Source organism: Hyposmocoma kahamanoa, unplaced genomic scaffold (assembly GCF_003589595.1).
Source record: "Hyposmocoma kahamanoa isolate Upper Pololo Valley unplaced genomic scaffold, ASM358959v1 94, whole genome shotgun sequence".
Lineage (NCBI taxonomy): Eukaryota > Metazoa > Arthropoda > Insecta > Lepidoptera > Cosmopterigidae > Hyposmocoma > Hyposmocoma kahamanoa.
The window spans coordinates 3,795,405-3,819,366 of NW_020654878.1; the positions used below are offsets into that span (position 1 = coordinate 3,795,405).

The 23,962-nt window shown below is 38.8% G+C and overlaps 1 protein-coding gene across 1 annotated transcript in view; it reads left to right on the forward strand.

Moving 5' to 3' along the window:
- LOC113237960 (diacylglycerol kinase theta) overlaps window positions 1-14,052 on the forward strand; it is an 80,887-nt gene extending 66,835 nt beyond the window's left edge. The window contains exons 7-18 of the mRNA XM_026474676.1: window positions 583-1,504; window positions 4,228-4,481; window positions 4,948-5,160; window positions 5,303-5,437; window positions 5,881-6,055; window positions 6,555-6,703; window positions 7,085-7,261; window positions 7,490-7,634; window positions 7,939-8,094; window positions 8,354-8,510; window positions 11,183-11,290; window positions 13,756-14,052. Of these exons, the coding sequence (XP_026330461.1) occupies window positions 583-1,504; window positions 4,228-4,481; window positions 4,948-5,160; window positions 5,303-5,437; window positions 5,881-6,055; window positions 6,555-6,703; window positions 7,085-7,261; window positions 7,490-7,634; window positions 7,939-8,094; window positions 8,354-8,510; window positions 11,183-11,290; window positions 13,756-13,875 (2,711 nt within the window). The 3' untranslated portion in view covers window positions 13,876-14,052. The remainder of the gene's footprint in view (window positions 1-582; window positions 1,505-4,227; window positions 4,482-4,947; window positions 5,161-5,302; window positions 5,438-5,880; window positions 6,056-6,554; window positions 6,704-7,084; window positions 7,262-7,489; window positions 7,635-7,938; window positions 8,095-8,353; window positions 8,511-11,182; window positions 11,291-13,755) is intronic.
- The last annotated feature ends 9,910 nt before the right edge of the window (window positions 14,053-23,962 follow it).

The window sequence follows — 23,962 nt, forward strand, 5'->3', positions numbered from 1 at the left end:
ATCGGGAAAATAAAAAGAAGTCATACCGTGGTAAGAAACCTGATACTAGTGATAATCATTTAGTGAATAACCACGAAAGTCTTAAAATCTATATAGCAAACCGGTACGGGCCGGAATGTGTAAAAACAATACGTCAACTAGAGCGTGCGCGAAAAAAGCGGGAGTGTCTACGGGAGTCTATTGTTTTCTTAACTAAGTGCCGGGACAATAATGTTATACCAGTATGTGTTAATATTAGGCCACGGAAAGACATTTACGGCTCCGCGCACATTCTGTATAAAGCGAGCATTAAACTGCTTCATCGTTTGATACGTAACAACCGTTACATGTTTGAAAAAGTGTCGTGTGAGTTATATCTGTTACATCTGGAATGCAGTGTTCGGTTAAGTAAAAATGATTTCGAGTTATGTGATCGTGTTACGTTTCTACAAGCGCAGCGTACTGCTGAGCTGTGTGCATTAAATCACGAAAATAAGTTTTCAACTTTGATTCGTAAACAACAACCGGTAAGTAAGTACCATGATAACTCGAAAGGAACTCGAACGGTAATAAACCTGTCTAACAAGGTACTGACTGAACCAGCAATTAACGCCCTGGAAAAAGGATTAAATTTCGCTCCTACCCCAACGCGCATTCCAATTGAAAAAGTCATATGTGGTGTTGAAGAAGCCATTGTGTGTAATAGGGTGCCAGCTAGTGATGCTGAAACCTTACGTCAAGACGTGGCTGTAGCCTTGCGACACGCTCGTCTACCACCAAAAAACATGAGTACTCAGGAACTGATGGCTGTAAAAGAACTTAGGGCTGATACAACAATTATAGTACTGAAGGCAGACAAGGGAAACGCCACTGTGATTATGGACGTTGAAGAATACGACCGTAAAATAAAAGCTTTACTGGAGGATGGCATGACATACAAACATGTAACATACAACCCGACTGCCAGAGTGAAACGACAGACTGATGCCATTATTACTGAATGTAGGAGCGCTATCCCAGTTGATATTGAAAAACAACTATTACGTCCACGTATCGTCCAACCGCCGAGGCTTTATGGTTTGCCAAAGATACACAAAACTAACGTACCATTACGACCAATAGTGAGTCAGATAGACTCACCCACGTTTGAATTGGCAAAATATGTGTCTCGTACACTAACACCTCTAGTAGGCACAACGAACTCTTTTGTGAAGGACTCCAGGCATTTCATTGAGATCCTAAACAGTACCACAGTTAACGAGAATGAGACAATGGTTAGTTATGACGTTGAGTCTCTTTTCACAAACGTACCAATAAAGGAGTGCATCGACGTTATCAAAGTGAAACTTCAAGAAAATAACATCCCAATGGAGATTGCTCAATTACTTGAACATTGCTTAAACACGAGCTACTTCCTGTATAATGGCCAATACTACCTTCAGATTGATGGTGTAGCGATGGGCAGTCCCGTTGCTCCCGTTGTTGCCAACATTTGGATGGAACACTATGAACACGCCGCCATTCTGTCAGCACCATCAACAATAAAATTATGGAAGAGGTATGTTGATGACGTATTTTGCATAATGGAAGGAAAGGAGCAACATATACAAAATTATTTAGCACGTCTTAATAACACCCATAACAAAATGAAGTTCACATGTGAAATTGAGAAAAATCGCGCGCTTGCATTTTTGGATGTATTGGTCAAAGTCCGACAAGACGGTTCACTCGGTCATTCTGTGTACAGTTTGGGGTGTGTTAGGGGCTCGGTTAGGGGGCCGGTAGGGGGTCAGTTGGGGGTCGTTTAGGGGTAGGTTAGGGGGCCGGTTGGGGTTCGGTTGGGGGTTGGTTAGGGGGCCGTTTAGGGTGCCGGTTGGGGTCAGTTAGTTGGCTGGTTAGGGGATCGGTTAGTGGGTCGGTTAAGGGTTTGGTTAGGGAGTGGGTTAGGGGCGGGTTAGGGGATGGACCCCCTAACTGACCCCTTAACCGACCCCCTACCTATCCCCAACCAGCCCCCTAACCGACCCCTATCCGTTCCCTAATCGACCCCCTAACCGAACCCCAACCGACCACTTAACCGGTCCCCAACCGACTCCCTAACCGACCCCCTACCGACACCTAACCGATCCCCAAACCGACCTCCAACCGGACCCCCTAATCGAGCCCCTATCTGAGCCCCTAACTGAACCCCCAACCGGCACCCTAACCGACCCCCAACCTTCGTGGTGGTATTATATGTGAAGAACTACATACAAAAAATATATGTAATTAGATTGAAGTCGTTGTAAATGACGAAGTAAATGCAAGTGATCAATTACTTTTTGCAAAGAGCATCTATTATATGTATGTATGTGTATATGTGTGTGAGTGTGTGTGTGTGTGTGTTTGTGTGCGTGTGTGTGCGTGCGTGCGTGCGTGCGTACGTGCGTGCGTCCGTGCGTGCGTGCGAGCCTGCGTGCGTGCGTGCGTGCCTGCGTGCGTGCGTGCGTGCGTCCGTGTGTGTAAAGCGGAACGTTCAAAAAATTAAGTATGAAATTATTTGATTTTTAATTCGGGACTTAATCACGTATAAACATATTTTATTTACCTCGACGTTTCGGACATATTGCAACGTCCATGGTCTCGCAGGGACTGAAGAGGCGGGTGTCAGCATCTTCTAGTTGTGCGAGTTTTTCTAACTACCCGCACTTTATCTTCATTACTTATTTGTGCACTAGGGTTCTCACTACACCGACACACAACACTCACCACATCTTAAATACTCGTATTCAATGCAGTAGAAGCACATTTGCAGGTGGCAACAGTGCATGGTATTGTCAAAGACGTCAAAGTCATCTTTTCGAGGTTATAACTTAGAGTAGCAGGGTTCTAGGGTTATAGCCGCCATTTTGCGGTTGGTTTAAATTGCACATTTGCATCCTTTATAGGCCGAGTAGATAGGGATAACGTATCGCGTGAGCGGCTAATTTGTGTTGTGAACGTGTTATGAATGGCATTTACACGTCTATACAGTATTCGTCATGTACAGGAATATTAATAATAATTATACGTACTTCGTGCTCTGAAGTATGGTTGTATTGGTTTAACAGTTTTTTTCTGGTAAAACTGAATATTTAAAACTTCCTTTTCAAGATATGTATTGTGGAAGGAAATGCTTTGAAGGAAATTGTTGGTTTCCACATGTCGCGACAAGTATACTAATAAAGTATTTTGTAATTTGTATTTGTATTTTGTATTTTAAATACACCCCATGAAAGTATTTTGTATTTTGTATTTCAAATACACCTCAAGAAAGTATTTGGTATTTTGTATTTTAAATACATTTAAGGAAGTATTTTGTAATTTGTATTTCAATTAAGATGTAGCATGTATTTTGCCCAGCCCTGGCTGTGGTATCTGCTTACAGAGCGTGAAGTGTGTGTATTAATTTTATTATACAATAGCAACATCGTTTAATTCTACATAAGCAAACAAATGAGGTTAAAATTTAGGAAGTGACTTACTGATTATTACTAATTATAAGTTTCTTTCTCGGTATGAGTCCTTTTTATTTTTCCGATTTTTCGGAAGGATTACACACTCTATGTTACGGATTGACTGGCCAGTGGCAGATGACAGCTGTGTCTATCACAATTCTATATTCTATATAGGTTATTTACTCGATGCTGAAGTCGAAGCATTTTTGTTTTTATTATTGTAAGCACTAAGCACCGGATTCCACGCACTGAATAGTTTATATCCATCTTCACGGTTAAACGTTTGGCGTTTTATGATCTCGATGGTCGACCATATGAAGGAGCACATCCGAGAAGTATAAAACAATGATGCACAGAAGTCGCTGTCGATCGATGACAACCTTGGTTCCGAAATATTGGAAATATAAATAGAAATCATACCGCGATGAGAAATCTGTAATTAATGCATCAGTTAGTGAACAACCACGAAAGTCGTAAAAATCTATGGTCAACACTTGGTTTTAAAAAGTGATCCTTAAAAGCTTTTTCCTGTTTTTACTGAAAGAAATCCTAAATATGATATCTAGTGACAGGACGAACATGTCGTGTGTCGTGCTCCTGGTGGTCACCAACACGCCTAATTACAACAGTTGCAGTGCCACTCAGACTGACACTGCACCCGTCAATATGAGACATAAAGCTTGACAAGTTATATATGCCTGAAGTTTCACCAGCACCCTTACCCTTCAAACAGGAACGCAGTAATGTGGAACAGATTACTGCTTGGAGGCAGAAATAGGTACGGTATTTCAGATGATCAGGCATTTCAACCTTTCTCCTCCATCAGGGAGCCAGAAACTGGTGGCGGAGAAGTCCGAGTATACCCAGGCCGTATACCGGGTGCGGGAGAAACATTCGTAACGGTTGGATGCGTAGGCGAGCAAACAGTTGCCGACCTTATGATGTCGGCACTTGAAAGGTTCGGCCTGGACGCTGATAACGCTGTTGCCGACTACCGCTGCTCCGAGATCCTGCTGGACCGGGGAGGTACTACAAACACATGTAATTAATACATTTTACTTATATATTTTTAATAATGTAGCATAAAGCTATGTCAAGAAGTTGCTTATTCTTATTGATTTTTCCAGAATATTGCTGTTGAAGAATTGCTTTTTTATTTATCCTCCATTACCGAACGTTTAAAACTGTGGTCGCTAGATGAGGAAGCCCCGTTAGAAATAATTTGGGAAGCGGACATTTTTAAACTGGTTCTAGTCTGGGTTTTCTGATTAATGCTTCAGCGATTATTTCGTTTCCCTGGCACTCATATTACAGAATTATCTCTAATCTGAGACCCGATAATTGATGTGGTGTTGTGACCCATCACATTTTCCTTTTAATGGTCCATATTTCTTTGATTCCACAGAATTTGTGCTCGATTCCAAAATTTGCTTGTTACCGGAAATATATTTTGAAAGACGATATTTACGATCAATTCGTTTTTGAAATCCAGTGTCAGAAAGGGTGCTAGAAGAAGAAGAGCGTCCATGGCGCATCATAGTCCGATTAGCTCGTGAATCAGTGCGGCGGATGGAGCTGGCACGGTTTTACCTGCAGCCGCGGCGGGACCCGCACGGTCCCACACTCGCGCTTTTCGTCGCCTCACTACCTGCTAGCCTCAACCAGCGGCAATACGAGCAGATACTCGTCAACCTGCTTGGAGAAGGTAACACTCGCTGCACCTTTCACCAACCATGTACCGCTAAATCTAAAGAATAAACTGGTCATCCACATTTTAATGCAATGGTGTCTCCAGCTTATGGCAAATGACAACTGGATTTACAAATCCCTGGTTTGTCCTTGTGCAGAAAACAAATTTACATCAATCGGGCCGATCTACTACGAGTACGGGTCGATGGTGATCACATATGAAGACGCCAACAAGGCGGTGCGCGCGCTGTATGCCCTCAGAGATGCTAAGCATGAGGACAAGCCTTTATTAGGTAAGTGTATCAACAAGGTCCTTCTTCTGGTAGCCAATTAATTTTGCAATGATATTCTTAGCATAGCAAACAATTATCTGTCTTTATACAGCTCTAGTTGTACCCGGTATATGCGTTACAAAGCCAGTGAAAGAAAAAGCTGTTTACCTTTGATTCTCTGTAAGAAATGGCCTTAACCGTCTCTTTAGAGGAGTCACTCAGAAGTGGAATCTAATATTTCAGAAACTTTTCATGGTTTTATCTCAATTGGACGTAAATTAATGGAATGCATACAGGATAAACATATAAATATTCATTTAAATTGTGAATAATCCGGCTCGAAGGATCATTAAAAATTATCTAAAAAAAAAAAACAGAATTACCGCTCTTAAGTTTTTGGATAAATTATCATTATGTTAATGGAAATGGTGCACATCATTCTGACTCAACATACTATCTCCCAGTGATGCTGCTACCCAGCATTGAACCGTCAATGGTCCCAGCGGGCGTGAAACCGCTGCTAGTGTTCGTGAACGTCAAGTCCGGTGGTTGCCAGGGTCTGGAGCTCATATCTTCTTTCCGGAAGCTCCTCAACCCCTATCAGGTGTTCGACCTGGAAAACGGGGGACCCTTACCTGGGTGAGTTTACAGGATCTTCCATTAAAATAATTATATCTAGCCTAACATCTATATAATCGATATATGAAAGACTCAAATAAGTTTGGTTTGTTGTGATGTATCAACATTGACTTACAAATAAATGGACGACGGGTCTAATACAAAAACCACGAAAAAAATGTCCCAAGTCAACCTATTCGAAATTTAAATTGTAATGTCATCGCAGTATCGCGCTGTCAGTCGAACAAATGAAGACTAAAGCGGAGTTTGGCGCTCTGTGTACGATTTTAGCGCCTTACAAGTGCGGACACTTTTTAGCGCGGACCCGACGTCCATATAATTGTAAGTCAATGTGTATCAATATTTCTTGTGGAAGGATTGGTCAATTAATTTAAACACGCGCTGTTATAAAATAATTCTTTCTTTTTCGTAATTTTTTAACACGTTTTGAATCGATCCAAATCAATAATTTAAACAAACATCAAACATTGCTAAAATTAAATCTTCATTATTTGTGCAGGCTTTACGTGTTTCGCCACATTCCGAATTACAAGATCCTGGTGTGCGGTGGGGACGGCACCATAGGTTGGGTGCTACAGTGCCTCGACAATGTCGGTCAAGACTCGCAGTGCTCCAACCCGCCTTGCGCCATCGTGCCACTCGGCACTGGTAAGTTGTTTGCAAAAAAAGTACATAATTTTCAAGAAACCTTGCAAAACAAAGAGACAAACTAAACAATTCAGAAGCTAATAATCAACTTCTATGGTCAATGTACAAAAATCAAAAACACATCTCCGGTCCAACAGCAAAATGGCGTTTCAACCTCAAAATCCAGAAGTCAAGAAATTAGGTGTTCGCAACAATGCCTTCAAAATATCTCTGTTTATATCATTACCGTGGTAGTCATAGTATAGAATCTGCCATGTATGAACACAAAGGTTAATAATTGTTAGTAATAAAAGCCGGTTGATTATTAGCGTGTGGCGGCACACAGCATCGCGATCATCTGATTATCGGTATTAGTCTGACACGTTGTTGGTATTACACCAGGAAATGATCTCGCCCGTGTCCTACGCTGGGGCTCGGGGTACACGGGGTGCGAGGACCCGCTATCGCTTTTACGCGATGTCATCGACGCGGAGGAGATTCGGCTTGACCGCTGGACCGTCGTCTTCCACCCCGAGGACAAACAGGATGAAAGCAAGGATATGACCAAGCAATTGCCAAGTTAGTACGCCAATACCCCATTCACACAAGCTACAACCTACAAAAATAATCACGGTGAAGATTAGTCCAGGGTTTCTTCAGTTGATCAATAAGTTTGGGCACATATATTTACGTCATGCTTGCACGTACAGTTTTCTTGGTTCACCTAAACCATCACTAACACCTTTATACCAATCCTGATCTGTTCGACGATAGATTTTCATAACACGATCGACTGTGTGTTTGCAGTGGCAATAACGCAGCTGGGAGCTCAGAACGAGGACAACTCACAGATCTTGGTAATGAACAACTACTTCGGTATCGGCATCGACGCCGACCTCTGCCTCGACTTCCACAATGCGAGGGAGGAGAACCCCAACAAATTCAATAGCAGGTCAGTTTCATTCACCATCATCAGCATTAAACCTGGCACGTCATCATTCGACCTTTCGATTACTTGATCCAGATACTGCTCCCAAGTTGTCAACCCATTGGCTGGAAAGCGTCTGGAATGTACGTTTACTTACTTTTGGGATAATTGACATATCTGTTGCAGCAGACATCAATCTAAAGACATCATCAGCTGTTGCTGCGAAGTGTCAATACCTTATCTCATGGCAGACTTTGTGGGAGTAGGATAACTATCCCACTTCTGAAACTTAGACCACGTTTGTGATGTATCATTTCAAAATTTCCAGATTACGTAACAAGGGCGTGTACGTGAAGATGGGTCTACGTAAAATGGTGGGCCGCAAAATGTGCAAGGACTTGCACAAGGCTGTCAAGCTGGAGGTCGACGGCAAGCCAGTGGAGCTACCTGCCGTCGAGGGCATCATTATTTTGAATATACTCAGGTAAATTATACATTGAAATCCCTGACGATTACGATACAGCTGTTATATTAAAATCGTGAGTATGGGTGTCCAACCCGTCGCATATGGTTATTGTAGTTCCCATTGAATTTCCTAAAAGTTAAGCCATTTCTGATGCTCACAGATGACATAATTTGTACTATTCCATTGTTTTAGGAGAATTCCACTGCTTGTATCTAGTTACATTTGGATTGAATTATATGAGTTTAACACTGTTATTAAGAACTAATATTTTATTTAGCTGGGGATCCGGAGCGAACCCATGGGGTCCAGAGAAGGATGACCAGTTCAACAAACCGAACCACTGGGATGGCATGCTAGAGGTGGTGGGCGTCACTGGCGTCGTTCACCTCGGCCAGATTCAGTCGGGGCTGCGGGGCGCCATGCGGATAGCGCAGGTAACTCATATTCATTACATATTTGAGATCCATGGTCCATCTTTTTACGAATTCAGTCTTCTTCTTCCTGTGGGTACTTTTTGCAACGATGTGATTCTAACGTGATACGTCTCCTGCTACCATTATTGGTTACATTAACTACTAAAATACCATGACCGTCTAAAAAACTTCCCGAAGTTTGTTCACCGGAAAATCTCCCAATATTTAACCATAACTATGTGAAACTCGGCTATAAAGGTATTTTCATCACACTAACACGTCCTAGTATCATTAAAGCCATGGTCGTGTAATGAAAATAAAAAAGGTCCGAGGGTCTTATTTAAGGCATTACAGTCAAGTTAGCGTACATGCAATCATACTATATATGTTCAAGTGTAATGAAAAACATTGTATGTTTCACGGGCGGTACGAGAATTACGAACCTCGACTCCGAGAGCCCTCAGTCTTCGACTTCGGGGAGAGACCAAAAAGTAACGAGAATAGACACTTTCCGCCCCTCCCTAGCTTTAGATACCGCACCACGCCCCGCACATTGACGGTCACATTGACTGAACGACAACGAGACTGGCGGCAAGCCGTTTTCGCGCTGAAACGTCTTTGATATTTGAATATAGTCTTCATATATGCATTACAAAACTTGTACATTAATATATAACATTATTGTACGTTACCATTTATAATGGTCGTGATTTGTGTTGTGTACGGCTGTAAAGAGAGGAGTTTCTTTCGTTTTCCGGAAGATGAAACGAAGTAGAAAAACTTATATCTGAGACTCGTTCAGTTATTGTTTCCTTCATTTTTTAGTGCAGAGTGATATACAGGCCGTATATTTGAAAGTGAGACATATTCATCATATACACGTCACAGTAAATCATGTTACAACTTAACATAGACTAAAATAAAATTAGGATATGGGATAGAACAAAAAATAAATCAACAAATGTGTTTTGAAGTGTACATAGGAATAAACCGTTTCCCTTTACGCGTGATTTCGAGGACAATGGGAATACTACCAAGCGAGCGCCGAGTGAGACAGCAACAATAACAATGATTTCACCTTTACGTTTTAGCTTATGCTAATTATTTTTTACTCGAACTATCATCGAAATGTTTTCCGTACTAAAAAAGAAACTTTATGATTTAGTAACTAGTTATCATTTAATAAGAATTGAGGTTTTTGGCGTAGTTAAGAATGTGAAGTCAAATTATTTACAATGATTGATTTTTTTAGTTATTTACAGTTTATTTACACTTACTTGGTACGGAGCAAGTGTTCAAAATGTCCACCGTTTTCCACAATGCATAGTCTAGCACGGCATAGTAAATTTTGTTTTAAATTGTACAACACAAACACATTTTGTCTCACAGTATAAAATGCTGAGATAATCCTCTCACGCAACACTTCGACACTGTTCACCTCCTCCGCGTAAACTCCGATTTGGGAATATTTCAATAGCTTGCCTTACCCTATAACCACTTATTGCGTAAAGTCGCACCATCTCAGTCAATTCGACGTTAGAATAAATATCCATTTTGTGGCGATCGGGCGAGCGGAAGTACAAATAATTTACGTGTCTTCGTTAGATCAAGGTCGCGCGTGCACTGAGCAATTTCGCGAATGCGCCCGCGCCCCCACCCCGACCTGTGCTTTGTTTTTCGCCGCCGTACCGCCACCCGCCGCCGCTGCGTCGGAGCAATAATAGTGATGTGCATAGATTTCGACAACTAATGTTGTTCTCAAGTAGTAGTCGATAAAAAAAAATCAAAATTTTTTTGTGAAGTTTCAGTTCATTATTTCTTTGGGTTCAGAATCAAGAATATAACGCACTTTATAAGTATGTCCCACTTTCAAATATACAGCCTGTATAATACAAATTTATTATATCAATATAATGAGACGCCATAAGTTCGTGACCTAGTAGACAAGGGTTCTCGAATGTTCAATTTGTATTGCCGATAAATATTATGTAGTGAATATGCCTAATTATTAACTAGGTAACCTTGGATACGCAATTTCAAATAAGAACTATAACAATAAGAATAAGAACTATAAAAAAATATAACATATTAAGTGCTTTTAATATATTTTTTAAATAAATCTTCAATATTATTCTAGTTACAGAATTAATGAAAAACATAATATTATATTAATATAAATACCTAATGAACATGTGTAATTAACGCACACACTCAACATAGCCCCGCACTAGGGAAACCCTGTGTCGCTGGTGCCATACACACACACTTAGACAACCACAAATTACACCCAAACTCACGAGAGAAATAAATGTAGGCCATACACATATTTCTTCCGGCCCGGGAATCGAACCTGGGACCTCTGCGTGGCAGTCCGGCATGGTAACCATTCGGCCACAGAGGCAGTTACGATTCTATTAATAGAATTATAGATAACAGGTTCGCGTTAGAATTTCCGCTCTAATCACATAACGCAATAATAGTACGAGAAAGTGATGGGTAACTCTGCCACTTCACGCACACATTTGCGCCCTTGCTGTATGTAGCAATAGTAGGTAAATAACTTTCGACCTTTGTATGGAGTGTCCGGGGTGTGTTAATAGTCTAGTTCGTAAGCTTGCTCTATATTTACCAAATTTAATACACACTATGAGTTGATCTGAAATGAACGGTAACGCAATCCTGAATTGTTGCAGGGTGGTCACATAAAGATCAACCTGAAGAGCGAGATACCGGTGCAGGTGGACGGCGAGCCGTGGGTGGCGGCGCCTAGCGAAGTCGTTGTGCTCAAATCCGCACTCAAGGTACGTCTTATACATTATACTCGCAGACATCATCCACAACATAAATACACTACATTCAATTTTTGTTTTCACGATGTTTTATCTATAGTCGGGTTTTTAATTGGCGATTGACAAATAAGTTGCCAGTTTTTTGATGAAATAAATATCGAGTCGAATCTGCTTAAAGCATCGACTTGACTGATTTTCGCAGGCAATTTTTTTAATAATTTGTAAGTTATATTTTTTTTTAATTCAAGAATGTTGTAACAGGAAAATGGTACTAAATGTCACAAAAACAAAAATCTTTAACATTTCTTTTTGACTGATTCTATTTCAGTGAGTTAATGGAGAATTGAACCAAACATAGCACTATATAATAAACATGGCAACATTATTATTATTATAAAGTGACATTAATAACAGTCACTTTGTTATCTCTATTTAAAAATCCACTACACGATTACTCTATAGCCTTTTTGCGATATAAGCAAGCATTTGCCAACAATCTCACTGTATGGAACATGACAGTGTGGCCAAAGATAAAACATGTTTGCCTAGACATTGTCTATTCACTCGCCTTCAGTAAGGCCTGAGAACCGGCTCATACTTGACTCTAATACTCAACAAATGATAAATATTTTGAAAAGTTTCTTCAACGTAAAGTTAATAAACATGAAAACAAAATTACATGAATTAAAAGTTAACAAGCCAATTAAATAACTTACAAGAAATTCATATTCCTTTACTTGGAACTAGTTTCATTCATTTCATTTCTATAAGGAACGAAAGGTCTACCCTTCTGTAACATTACATGACATTTTCACTATCTTGTTTAGGATGTTTCATAGTATGTCTGTCTTTTATGAAATGAGTTTTATGAAATATGATTTTAACCATTCTAGTAGAACTTGTTTAAACTGCGGTAGATACCTTTATAGCACTTTTAGACAGCCTTTATTTGAATTCTTGATTTAGAAGACGGGAATTTTGTAAAAAGAGTTGTTACTATGTTTGTTATATATTTTCTGCAGTAAAAGTACGAAAAAAAAAAAAACAAACCATTATTAAAGGAATCTACTCAGACTCTCTATTAGGTTTTCAACGTAATTTAGTTTGTATTAATTATAATAATTTAATATCTATTAATTTGTCAGGTAAAAAGTCGTGTAATTCTAGCTCATAATGAAAACTTAAATTATTAAAGGCTGAAAGTATCATTTATTAACAGAAAAGCTTTAAAATATGTACATTGGCTCCTAAACTTTAAATGACTATAAAATTGTAACTCAAAAATTAGACGAGAACCGATTAAATTATGCCTTTTTATGGGTGCAAGCAAATTTAAACTAAATGCTGTGGTCTTCTATATTAAAAAATTACTCCGCTAGAATAAAGTTTTCCTAGTGTTAACACTAAATCAATTTTTTTGCGACTAAAACCGGCTTTTAACCTGACTAGTTAGATTTTGTAACTCAAGTGTTTTAAACAGTAAATTCGAAGATTATCTAGCATGCTTCCTTATTAATGGTTCTTCGAGCGAGAAGTGTTACAGTCAAGTATTGTATTTAACATATTTAAGTTCCAGTACTTCTAAAAGGAAATAATTTTAATGACGTCATATCAATGCTTAACTGAAACACGTCGCAAAGGAAAGGTAGTTTATAACTATTTTGCATATAATAGGAATTAAATAAGGATTCATTAGAAACCTGACAAAATTTAAAATTCCGTGGTCACGTCGCCCGGGCACCTTTGCACTGTAGAAGATATCACGCCAGCCGCATTTTCACTGCCTCACTTACATGCTTGTAATAATCAAAGAGTTCTGAATAATCGATTTGAAAATTAGATGGCGAGAGTTCCAAAATTCGACAAGTTCATCTTGTAAGATGAAAGATATCGCGAAAATAGTGAAACTTTACTTCTTAACGTAATAATTATTTTATTGAATATCATGTTTTTAATATTGTGGTATTCATATATGAAAATACTCCACTGGTTGGGTGTCATACGAACAAACAGAAAGGAAAATTCCTTCGACCCGGCTACAACCAGCAGCGGCACTATTTGCCAGGCCGGGGCAAGGATTGTGTTGTGTGCGTTTGATAGATCTGCGTGCAATAATAACGTCTTAAAGTAGTTTTAAAGTTTTAGTAAAAAGTAATCTGTAAATAAAGCGAGACTGTCATACGACAATTGCTAAACGGGAAACGTATCAGTGAAAATGCGGCTCACTCCACCCGAACCCCCGCGCGAATCGGAAACTCGCGTCGCGATTGTAGTCCCCGACTCCCCCCACTTCGGCGACGTGGTCACGAGGTTTTCCGATCGGCGAGGGGGAGGGCAGTGCAGGGCGTGGGGCGGAGGGCCAGGGGCTGAGAGTGTGTTTGCGCAGGCGACGATGCTGAAGAAGTCGAAGCGCGGCGCCGCGGGCTCGGCCAACCCCTGAGTCGCGCGCCTCACGCCCCGCGCTCCGCGTTCCGCAGGCCACCATGCTCAAGAAGCGCGGCAAGGTGCGCCGCCGCAACACGGAGCCGAGCGTGCCGCACGCGCAGCCGCCGCCCGGCCCGTCGCGGGCGCCGCCGCCGCCGCCGGAGGACACTTGAATATGGCTCAGCGAGCGCCTCATCTAAATACCGCTCGCGCCCGCCTCGGGCTCAAGGCAGGCGCGCGCGCTACGGGGGTGCTCGCTGCTACAACTATTTACTATTTCGTAGCGCATAGAGTTTATTTCATTACTATATTGAAACATAACAAAAATAAATATGTAAATAAATTATTAAACGGAAATAAAGTAATATATAACTTATAATAAAAATAAATTTATAGTCATTAGTTGTTGTTTTATTTTTAGTCGAACTTATGAGTTTCCGATGTATAAAAAAATAAATATTAAAATATGTACTGTGTGTTTTCTTTGTTGAATCGTTCCCGGGGTGAATATCGTCGTCAATCAATTGTGCGTCCGACTGCCGGGCATGGGCCTCCTGTAAGGAGAGAGAACCTTCTCCGATGTGCGGGTTTCGTCACTACACTTTACTTCACTGTTAGCGAGAGATATTCTGTCGAGTCATATAAATAATCCCAGAATCTTTCAACTGTTATCATGCCAAATTTATTTTCAATAGACTAGATACAATAGATAGATAGAATTCTGTAATATCTAATGTGCACAAAGCAAGTTAAATGTGTTTCACACGGTAGGGTTTTAAAACATTAACAAAACTGCCTCAGTGGGCGAAAGGTTGGTTAACATGTTAGAGGTCCCAGGTTCGATTCACAGGCCGGGAGAAATATTTGTATCTACATTTCTCTCGTGAGTTTCGGTGTAATAACACAGGGTTTCCCTAGTGAGGGGCTGTGACCGTGTGTTATAAAACGTAACTTAGACATTAAAGTCATAAGTACATGCCGTCACGGAGATCCGAACCGTCTAACTTTCAATCGAGAACCAATCGTTCTCTCGCTGAGCTACCATCACTCTTCTCCCTGATAAGTCAAAGTTGTAAGTATGATCAGGTCGCATAGGGACTAAAACGAGTATTTTGTACAATTAGAATTTATTAAAAATACCCATACTTATGACTAGTTCTCTAAGCGGCTAAATAAATAACATTAGTAACAGATATTGAAACATAGTCTCGGCACTGAACGTATTTTAAAAATACTACAAATTCAGTGCCGAGTTCAAAACAAAAGCATTCGAGGCTTCTTGTTTATTAAAATATATTTATCAACAAACAACAACAGAATCGTTTTCACTTTTATTATAACTTGACAACTCAAATGTTATGTTTATAAAACGTAATAAAATTTCTATGTATGTAATATATCAATGGTTAAGTTTGTAAACCTCATAACCTCCATTTTTTTTAAATAATAATAACGCACACACTCAACATAGCCACGCACTAGGGAAACCCTGTGTCGCGGGTGCCATGGACACACACGTAAACAACCACTAATTATACCCAAACTCACGAGATAAATAAAATATAGGTCATACAAATATTTATCTGGAACCTGGGACCTCTGCGTGGCAGTCCGGCATGGTAACCGTTCGGCCACGGAGGTAGTTGCTGTGTGACCCATTAATGTAAACTTCTGAGTAGGCATAAAATACAGAATTACTAGAAATAATTACATGACAGTAATTATGATACCAGGGTCTAGAAATTATATTTTGTCCAAAAACGGATTTACGAGGTTTTTAAATTTAACCGACGATATGACAGAATTCTGAGCGTAAAATGGACATGAGAAGGAATTCTTAAGTTTTCGCGATGGTTGCACATAGGAAATGAAACTATTTTTTTCGGATTGTTATATTAGTTTTTTCAAACAAACCAATGTTACCGTTACAGGGCCAATGGCCACGAGTGACTTTCAGGCAAACCAAATATACGAGAATTGGATCTGAAAAAATTGTTTCATTTCCTATAAGAAGCAATTGTTTTGTACAACTCGATATCAAGTATAGGTAGGTTTCCATCGCATCTCTAAAGACGCAGTTAGAAGTGTTAATACGCATAATTAATAATAATAGTGTCAGCGAACCACACCACTTACCTATCTGAAACAAGGAAATTTCCTGTACTTGTAAGTACCAGAGCAAAGGTATTAAACCCGAACACTCAGATCAGAACTAATTTAGAAAAGTTGAATTCCCAAATTGCTCCTGTCGGGAGTTGAACCTGGGACCTCCTCCTGACTCCTTTTACATTATAAATACATTTTGTCTTTAACAAATTAAATATCGTAAACAATAGAAAATATTATACAAACGATTGAAAGAGGCTAAGCGACAGTTAGTTTGAACATTCGTTATAATTATGTAGTAAAATTTATGGATGATGTTGAAGGGCTATCAAAAATGAACAAAAGGCTTAAGGTGATCGTACACACATCCGCACCGAAAGAATCAATCGCGTCTAGTTTCGTTATTTCTGAACTGTTGTCAAAGCGAACAATATCTGTACATTGTAATGGAAATTGACATGGATTTTATCGATATATTAAAGGAAGATGAAATTTCAACAGTCCCAAAAAACACAGATTGAAAAATTTAATAAACTTAAAGGTTTGTTTGAAAAAACAAATATACGCGATTTAAATCCGGAAAAATAGTTTCATTCCTATGTGTAACAATCGCGAAAACCTAAGAACTCGATAAGATGAAAGATGTGAAATTCGCTAGGATTAATATGGAAAAAATGAACTATTATTAAGTTATAGCAAAAATTCCGACCAAATAAAGAATTAAAAAAAAATTAAAGTACTCTGAATTTAAGGTAAAATATGGTGGCAACACAGTGAAAGTGCCAGGGAATGTAGTCGTATCGCCACATCGTCCGCACCGAATATGATGACATCACCTGAATTCGTCGTGTATTTATGTACCTTCCGAATTCTTCCGGCGATTTGTCCGATTCGACGTGGACGTAAATGTACGATCACCTTTAGGCAGAGATTTGGGCAATGACTGGCCGGTGGTTGCTGCTGACAGAGTGAGTTGGAAGTCAGAGGAAGTGACTTTTATACCCAGCAGTGGGAGTCTACTGCAGGCTACTCAAAAAAGTGTCGCTTAGCCTTTTACCTTTGCAATTGTCGATATTACTTACACACATCTTGTCACACTTATTTGGACCTTATCACTAAAAAAACCAAGCAATATTGTAGTAAAGAAGCAACAAGCGCCACTCATAGCAATAAACCGGTAACTTGCTTTGTACTTCAGTTACAACAGGTATGAAAGTGAAGTTGTCAAGTAATACTAGTATTAAATAATCTTCGAAAAATAGGGTCAGGTTTTTTTTTTTAAATATACATCCTAAGGCAAACAAAGTTACACAACACTGTCTTGTTAATTTCTTACATTATTTTCACTGCATTATACAGGGTTATTAGTAAAGTACTAACAACCTCCCAGGACTATATTACTAACATCATAAACAAGAACTTTTTTTTTCCATGATATTTAACAAAATCAAGTTTTTGTTGTACTATTTGACACTTTTTACATCCATATTTGATAGCACGACTTCCAACCCCGCTCGTGGGTTTTGCATCTCACTGGTATGAAGCGACCCTTTTTTTATATTAAAAATAACTGCGCATTTGACCTCCATATCACCTGATGGAAAGTGCCGATGGAATCGACGACGTAGCATGCACACCTAAATAATACCTATTCACTCTCGCCTTGAAAAGGTCCAAGCTATAGCGTTCGGGGAATAAGTCCGCAGGTAGGGAATTCCACTAGCCGCTTGCCATACAAATGTGGGAACGATACGCTTCGTGCGAATCCGGGGAATACCACAACATAGGGGTGGAACTCCAGCCCACGTCTAGTCCCCCGATGATGGAAAGGGGAAGGCGGAATCAAAAAAAAAAAAAACTTTTTGTACTAAAGTAAAATCTGATGAATTATCAGAAGTCATGGAACAAAAATTGTTGTTGTTGTTGTTGTTGTTACGATGTTAGTATAATGGTTCATAGTTCACATAAATAACATTTTAAAACATTTGCATCTTCGTCATCAACCTATTATACGCTCCACTGTTAGGTGCGGGTCTCCTTTAAGCAGACGGTTTAGGCCATAGTCTGAAACACTGATCTAATGCAAGTTGCGAACCTTATTCGACATGCAGGTACATTGTCTCTTCACCGTTAGAGGGCAGCATAGCTCGAACATTTTGCATATTACAAGAACACATTTACTTTATCAGTAATTTACAGGTAAGTTTTTTGTAGGTACTCAATTTTGGTCACAATTTTTATTATTTAATTACTCGAATTTATCATCGTGAAATATTAAAGGACATTTCTGGGTACCACACTCGAATATTAAATAATACTTCATGATGATATTCTATAAATATTTAAATAAAAAGAAATTATCACCAAAATTGAGTACAAAAAAGACTTACCTGAAAATTAACCTTATATAACAAACACCCTTGAACGGACTTTATAAACTATAATTTACAAAAAATACTTTAAAACGTAGCCTGTTCTTTCAAATGAGTTGCATTTAGAAATTTACTAAAACCAGAATAAACCTTAGTCCTACTAAGCGTAACGCCGAAACTTGCCTACAAGAAAAAATTGCTTAACCTCTGTTGCTTTATAACATGGTCCAATAACTCAAGAGGGATCTCCAGACTACAGACTTACTCTGAAAATGGTCAAAATTATATCGTATGTGTAGATGGTGCAGATCAATAATTAGAAAAAAAATAGATCTGGAAGCAGTTTATATTATGTAAATGGCCGTGAATACCAAATAATTCCTGGCTTGTAATATTGTTAAAATATTGATCATGAGCTAAATTTATGTTCTGAACTTTGACAAATCAATCCCTCCTACGTAAATTATCGTATGTCGAAATTGCCAAGTTAACAGGGGAGCGTTTTAAAGTTTTGAATTTACTGAAATGCACATGACGTTGGCATTTCTCAGTTTTTTTCAGCGAAGCTCCTTACTCACACAGAGTATTATAAAATCCTAGATATCGGTTAAATGAACAACCACAATTTATTTTATCATTTTACAATTTATTTTAGCATTGCTATGCTAAAATCACGTGTTATGCTCTATTCAGTGAATTGAAAACTTTAAAACGCTCCCCTGTAAACTTGCCAATGTCGACATACGATACTTTACGTAGTATGGGTCGAAATATGCGTTTCAATAGATGACAATGTGTGTTACAAAGCAATTTACAAATTAACGCTTCCCAATATGGGTAGATAGCGCTAATCCAAAATAAAGTAGCCGTCAGTATCTATAAAAATCTGTACAATAAGCGCCATCTAGTTGATTTGTTTGTTATAACTAGAAATTAGTGTAGAGATAAATTGCAGCTCGTCAATGCAAAATAAATAAATTACAAAAACAGCTTATCGCGACATCTGGTGCGCCAATAGGTACTATATACCAGACTACGCTGTCTTGTATCGCAATTAGCAGTCCTCTTAGACTTATTGTTCCATGCTTTTTAAGTAAACAAAAAAATATATATTTTAGAACTGATCATTCCAGTTACAATTTTTACACAAGATAAAAATATAACAATTCTATTGAGTTACAAGGTTTTCGTGATTGATATACATAGGGATTAAAACTATTATTTCGGATCTAAATCCTATATATCTGGTCCGTCCCAAAAGTATCGAACATTTTTCAGGAAAAATACTTTTATTGAACTTATCGGTACCATACATTAGTACTCTTCAAAATAACACCCTTCAGCATCGATGCACTTTTGTAGGCGAGTTTTCCATGCCCGGAAGGCCCCCTGGAAGACGTCAACGGGTAGGTCCTTCAGCGCCCTCGTCGTAGCTTCTTGGATGTCCTTAATTGTGCCCCAATGCTTGCCTTTGAGCTTCGACTTGATGCTGGGAAACAAGAAGAAGTCTGCCGGGGCGACGTAGGGAGGCTGCGGGACCAGCGGGCTTCGTCGGTCACCTCTTCCCTTCCGTCACGGAACATCTTGTGCCACTTCCTGACCGAGGATTCGGACAAGGCTTTGTCCTTGAAGGCCTGTTTAATCATCTCGTTGGTTTCCACAGTATTTTTGCCGAGTAGAACACAAAATTTCACTGCGTACCTCTGTTCTAACGGATCCGTTATCGCGCTACTTTTAAAAACTTCGACGAGGTGTCGTTTAGAGCTCTACGCGAACGCACGTCCTGCCGCTCCAGGTGCTCGGAGCCAACTGGGACCGGTCGCGCTGTATCGGCTAGATCCCCCCACCACTTTCTGTTGCCAAGCGGAGCGCTTCCCGCCGTTCGGCAACACTCCCAAAAAAAATGTTCGATACTTTTGGGACGGACTTTGTTTTTTCAAACAAACCAACTGTACGGTCTGTCTGTACAATTTAGTCAGGATAAGTCGTCTGCTCGCTGAGGTTTAGTCAGGACTGCTCTCGTCGTCTTTTGTCAAAGAAAGGAAGGTCGGTCGCCGTCTTTTGTCCAAAAGAAAGTCGGCCTAATTTCGAATCCTGTCAATCTAGTAAGTCTGTCTTTGTGGCTTGTCAATCTGGTCATCCATGGAGGCTGTACACTGGTCTTCCATGGAGGCTGGACGCGACACCAACGTTTCGCAAAACACTTATAGCACGCATTGAAACATGCTTTAGTAAATTAAAAATAAGGTATTTAAATTACCAACTTTCGTACCCATAGTTAAAAATAAAGTAGCTTGTATTAATATGAGACATAACTAAAAACATCCATCCATGGCAACTGATCAGGTAAATGGGCCATATATCACTTTTAAATATCAACTGTCTTTTGCGCTAAAATCACAAATTAGAAAACTGAAATAGTACAGCGCCAACAACTGACCTGTATGTACGACTCCGTATATTCCAAAACTATTCTGTATTTATTGTAAGAGAATAAAGATAATCTCTATGGGGGCTGTTCCATTCGCTAGTGTGGGAAAAACAGCAAAACATGTAATTACAAAACAAACGGATCACATTTCATCGGTAATTAAATATTAAATATGAAATTTTGCATTCTTCGTCCATATAGCAATTCAAAATTCGGGCTGGCCAATCGGAACGGAGTTGTCACAGTAATGATTTTGCAGAATAGTTTTCAAACAAATTAAATGACATTTCGTGTCTATTTCTGGTTTTATATACACGATGATATAAGTATAGGTTCTTAATTTAGTATGCAATCCTAAGAAAGAAGCAAACGAGGGTAGTTGCTGACCGCCGCCGCTGCGCTTGTACTGACCGGGCTGTCAGGGCTTTGCCACGCAGTTTTCGTCGAGTCACCGTCGCGGACACTCGTGACCAGAAGGTAATTTAATAATATAATGCAAACCACCATATTTTTATCATTAATATTAAACATAACAGTTTGATGACTTTACCATCTCAGTCAGCCGTGACCACGGGACCTGTAAAGGGTCCTCGAAAAAAAAAAAGTAAAACGTTGGACTCTTTGAAAAAACAAATATACGAGAATTAGATCCGAAAACAATAGTTTAATTTCCTAGACATTAACCTTATAATTACCTAGTTAACATGCTTTTCATTAGGCACTGGCTCCATTCATATCAACTTCACTGGTTACAGACAAATCCTAAACGGTATTGCTTAAAGTTAAACCATTACAGGTAAGTATTAAAGTCTACTTTGTATCGAAACGTTAATATATAAAGGAAAATTTATCGGAAATTTATCTAAGTCAGTAACATTACAGTGATGACTGTATATTGTACCGAGTTGGCCAAAAATATCGTACGGCATCAAAGTATAAATGAAAAACATAAAAAAAATAGGAAATGAAACTATTTTTCCGGATTTAAATCGCGTATATTTGTTTTTTCAAACAAACCGACATTTCGGGCCCTTTACAGTTCTTATCGTCACATCATGGTTGACTACTATGGGATTACCATGGGTGATTGACGAAACGTCGGTTTGTTTGAAAAAACAAATATACGCGATTTAAATCCGGAAAAATAGTTCCATTTCCTATGTGTAACAATCGCGAAAACCCAAGAACTCGATAAAAAAAATAATCAAATTTTATTCAATTATGTATTGGCCATGTTCATCTACAATCTTTTACCATATTTCGGTTAATTTTAGAATTTTCTTCGTTATGAAAATCCTGTCTTTACTTACAAAATACAGTTCCAGCATCGTATGGTCTGTCAGCATCTTTTCGTTATCAAAATCATGTCCGTTCATAGAATTTAGTAAAGACCGAAACAAGTTAAAATCTGTACATGCCATTCGTATTCATTCTGAATCGAAGACTATAAAAATCTAGAAAACCGGACCAACTTCAGATGTCACTTGTGCACTAAGTCCAATTCGAATCCAAGAAAATACGAATATCGCTTGTACACCTAGAGATAAAAATGATCCCTGAGACATTTCGGACTGTCATTTCTCGGATTCGGAACTAATACGCATCGGAAGTAGCGCGCAAACGCTCTATCTGAGTCGGTTCCTGAGTTAGTTGCGCGATGCGGGAGGAGTGCCAGTTTACGTAACAGTTATGTCGCGCTGCATACGGGATAATTTCAACAAGATTTTTCTGACTTTATTTAATAACAAGTTGATAGAAAAAAGTGCCAAATGGCTTGTCTATTCATTTCAATTATCAATGAATTTATTTATTATTATCGTTTCACATAATAATTGACTAATTTCGTAGGCATTTTGCAATAAAAGCTATTTGTACTCTCTATAATAACAAAAAAATGTGCCAAGTGACGATAACAGATGTTTAGTTTAATTCTGAAATTAAATATTAACGCTTCGGCCAAAGTAGATAGGTACACTGAACACCGCGTGAGCCGGAAGGGACTAAACATGAGGTTGTAAGCAGAAGCTTCTACAGCGTGTCCATAATATTTGATGTAATCAACATTGTCTCCAAATAGATTGAATTGGAATGGATAAGGAAAAAATCTGCTAAATCACGCTTGTTCTTTCTTGCACTGTTAAATACTTGCTTTAGTTTAATACTGTAGTATATCAAAAGAATAATTATTATGTAAATCTTATATTTAGATACTTTAGGACAGAAAGGCTGTAAAAAGCAAGCTATATTCTACAAGACAAATGAACAACGGCTGTGAACCATAACGTTTAGATAAAATTAAACTTTATGATACATAGCTTTTTTTTTCTTATTCCTTGGCACTATGGCGTCCAGCCTTTGGCCATATACAATTCCAATTGGATTGCCAATTTTTGGTAATTCCTCCAAATAAATCTTTGCTTCCTTCTTGAGACTTCAGGATATCATTATTGACGCAGAAGTTTCTTTGTTATTCAATTATTTTTATGACCATGATTACGTAATAATGTCATTTTTGGCGGGTAACAAAATTTTGTATAGACAGATCCAAAGAGCATTCAAAATGTATCTAATTGTGACGGTGTGACCTCCTTACACCGTCATCTCACCTCATTGTATCGCCTCTCTCCGCTTGTATCCTATAACTTTTTTTTATTTTACATGTATTTAAATTTTAAATTTGAATTGTTCCATCTTCTTTCACTTTCTCATTTTGTTTTCGTACCACGGTCACTCCCAGCTCGACCGCCACAACAGTCGGAGCTGTTCCAAATTCCATTTACTAAAATCTTATTTTTGATTCTTATATTCTATTCAACAGTCGGAGCAAAAGAATTATCAAAAATTTGCTGCAATAGTTTTTCGACCAAAAATGAAGCCATAAACCCGGATGTAATGGTGCCGCCATTGAAACCCTGGCTATTACACGAATATAAAGATTTGTACATATATTTCTGGCGGTTTTCACGATTATATCAATAACTCATTCTTGAGAAAATAGGTCTAATCAGGAATTGCCAATTCTGGATCAATTAAAGCAATGTAAGAAGATCTCTCGGAGTTATGACAGTAGTATGCATTATTATCGCCGTAGATTCAAGTAATACTGGTTTTAAGGGATTTTGGAAGTTCAAATCATATAAGAGGAGCTGAGGCCTTTGCGTGGTATGTCGGTGATGTGTGGATGTGGGTAACTGTAATTGTGGTTTTTGGGGTAAGTATTAAGTAAGCATTGTCATAACTTATACGCGCGTTTCTTCCTAAAGTATCAATTTGTTTCAATTTTCAAAAGCATAATATACAATTTTTAGATGTCAACCAAAAATGTAGCTTAGGGCCATTGACGTTAGGCTG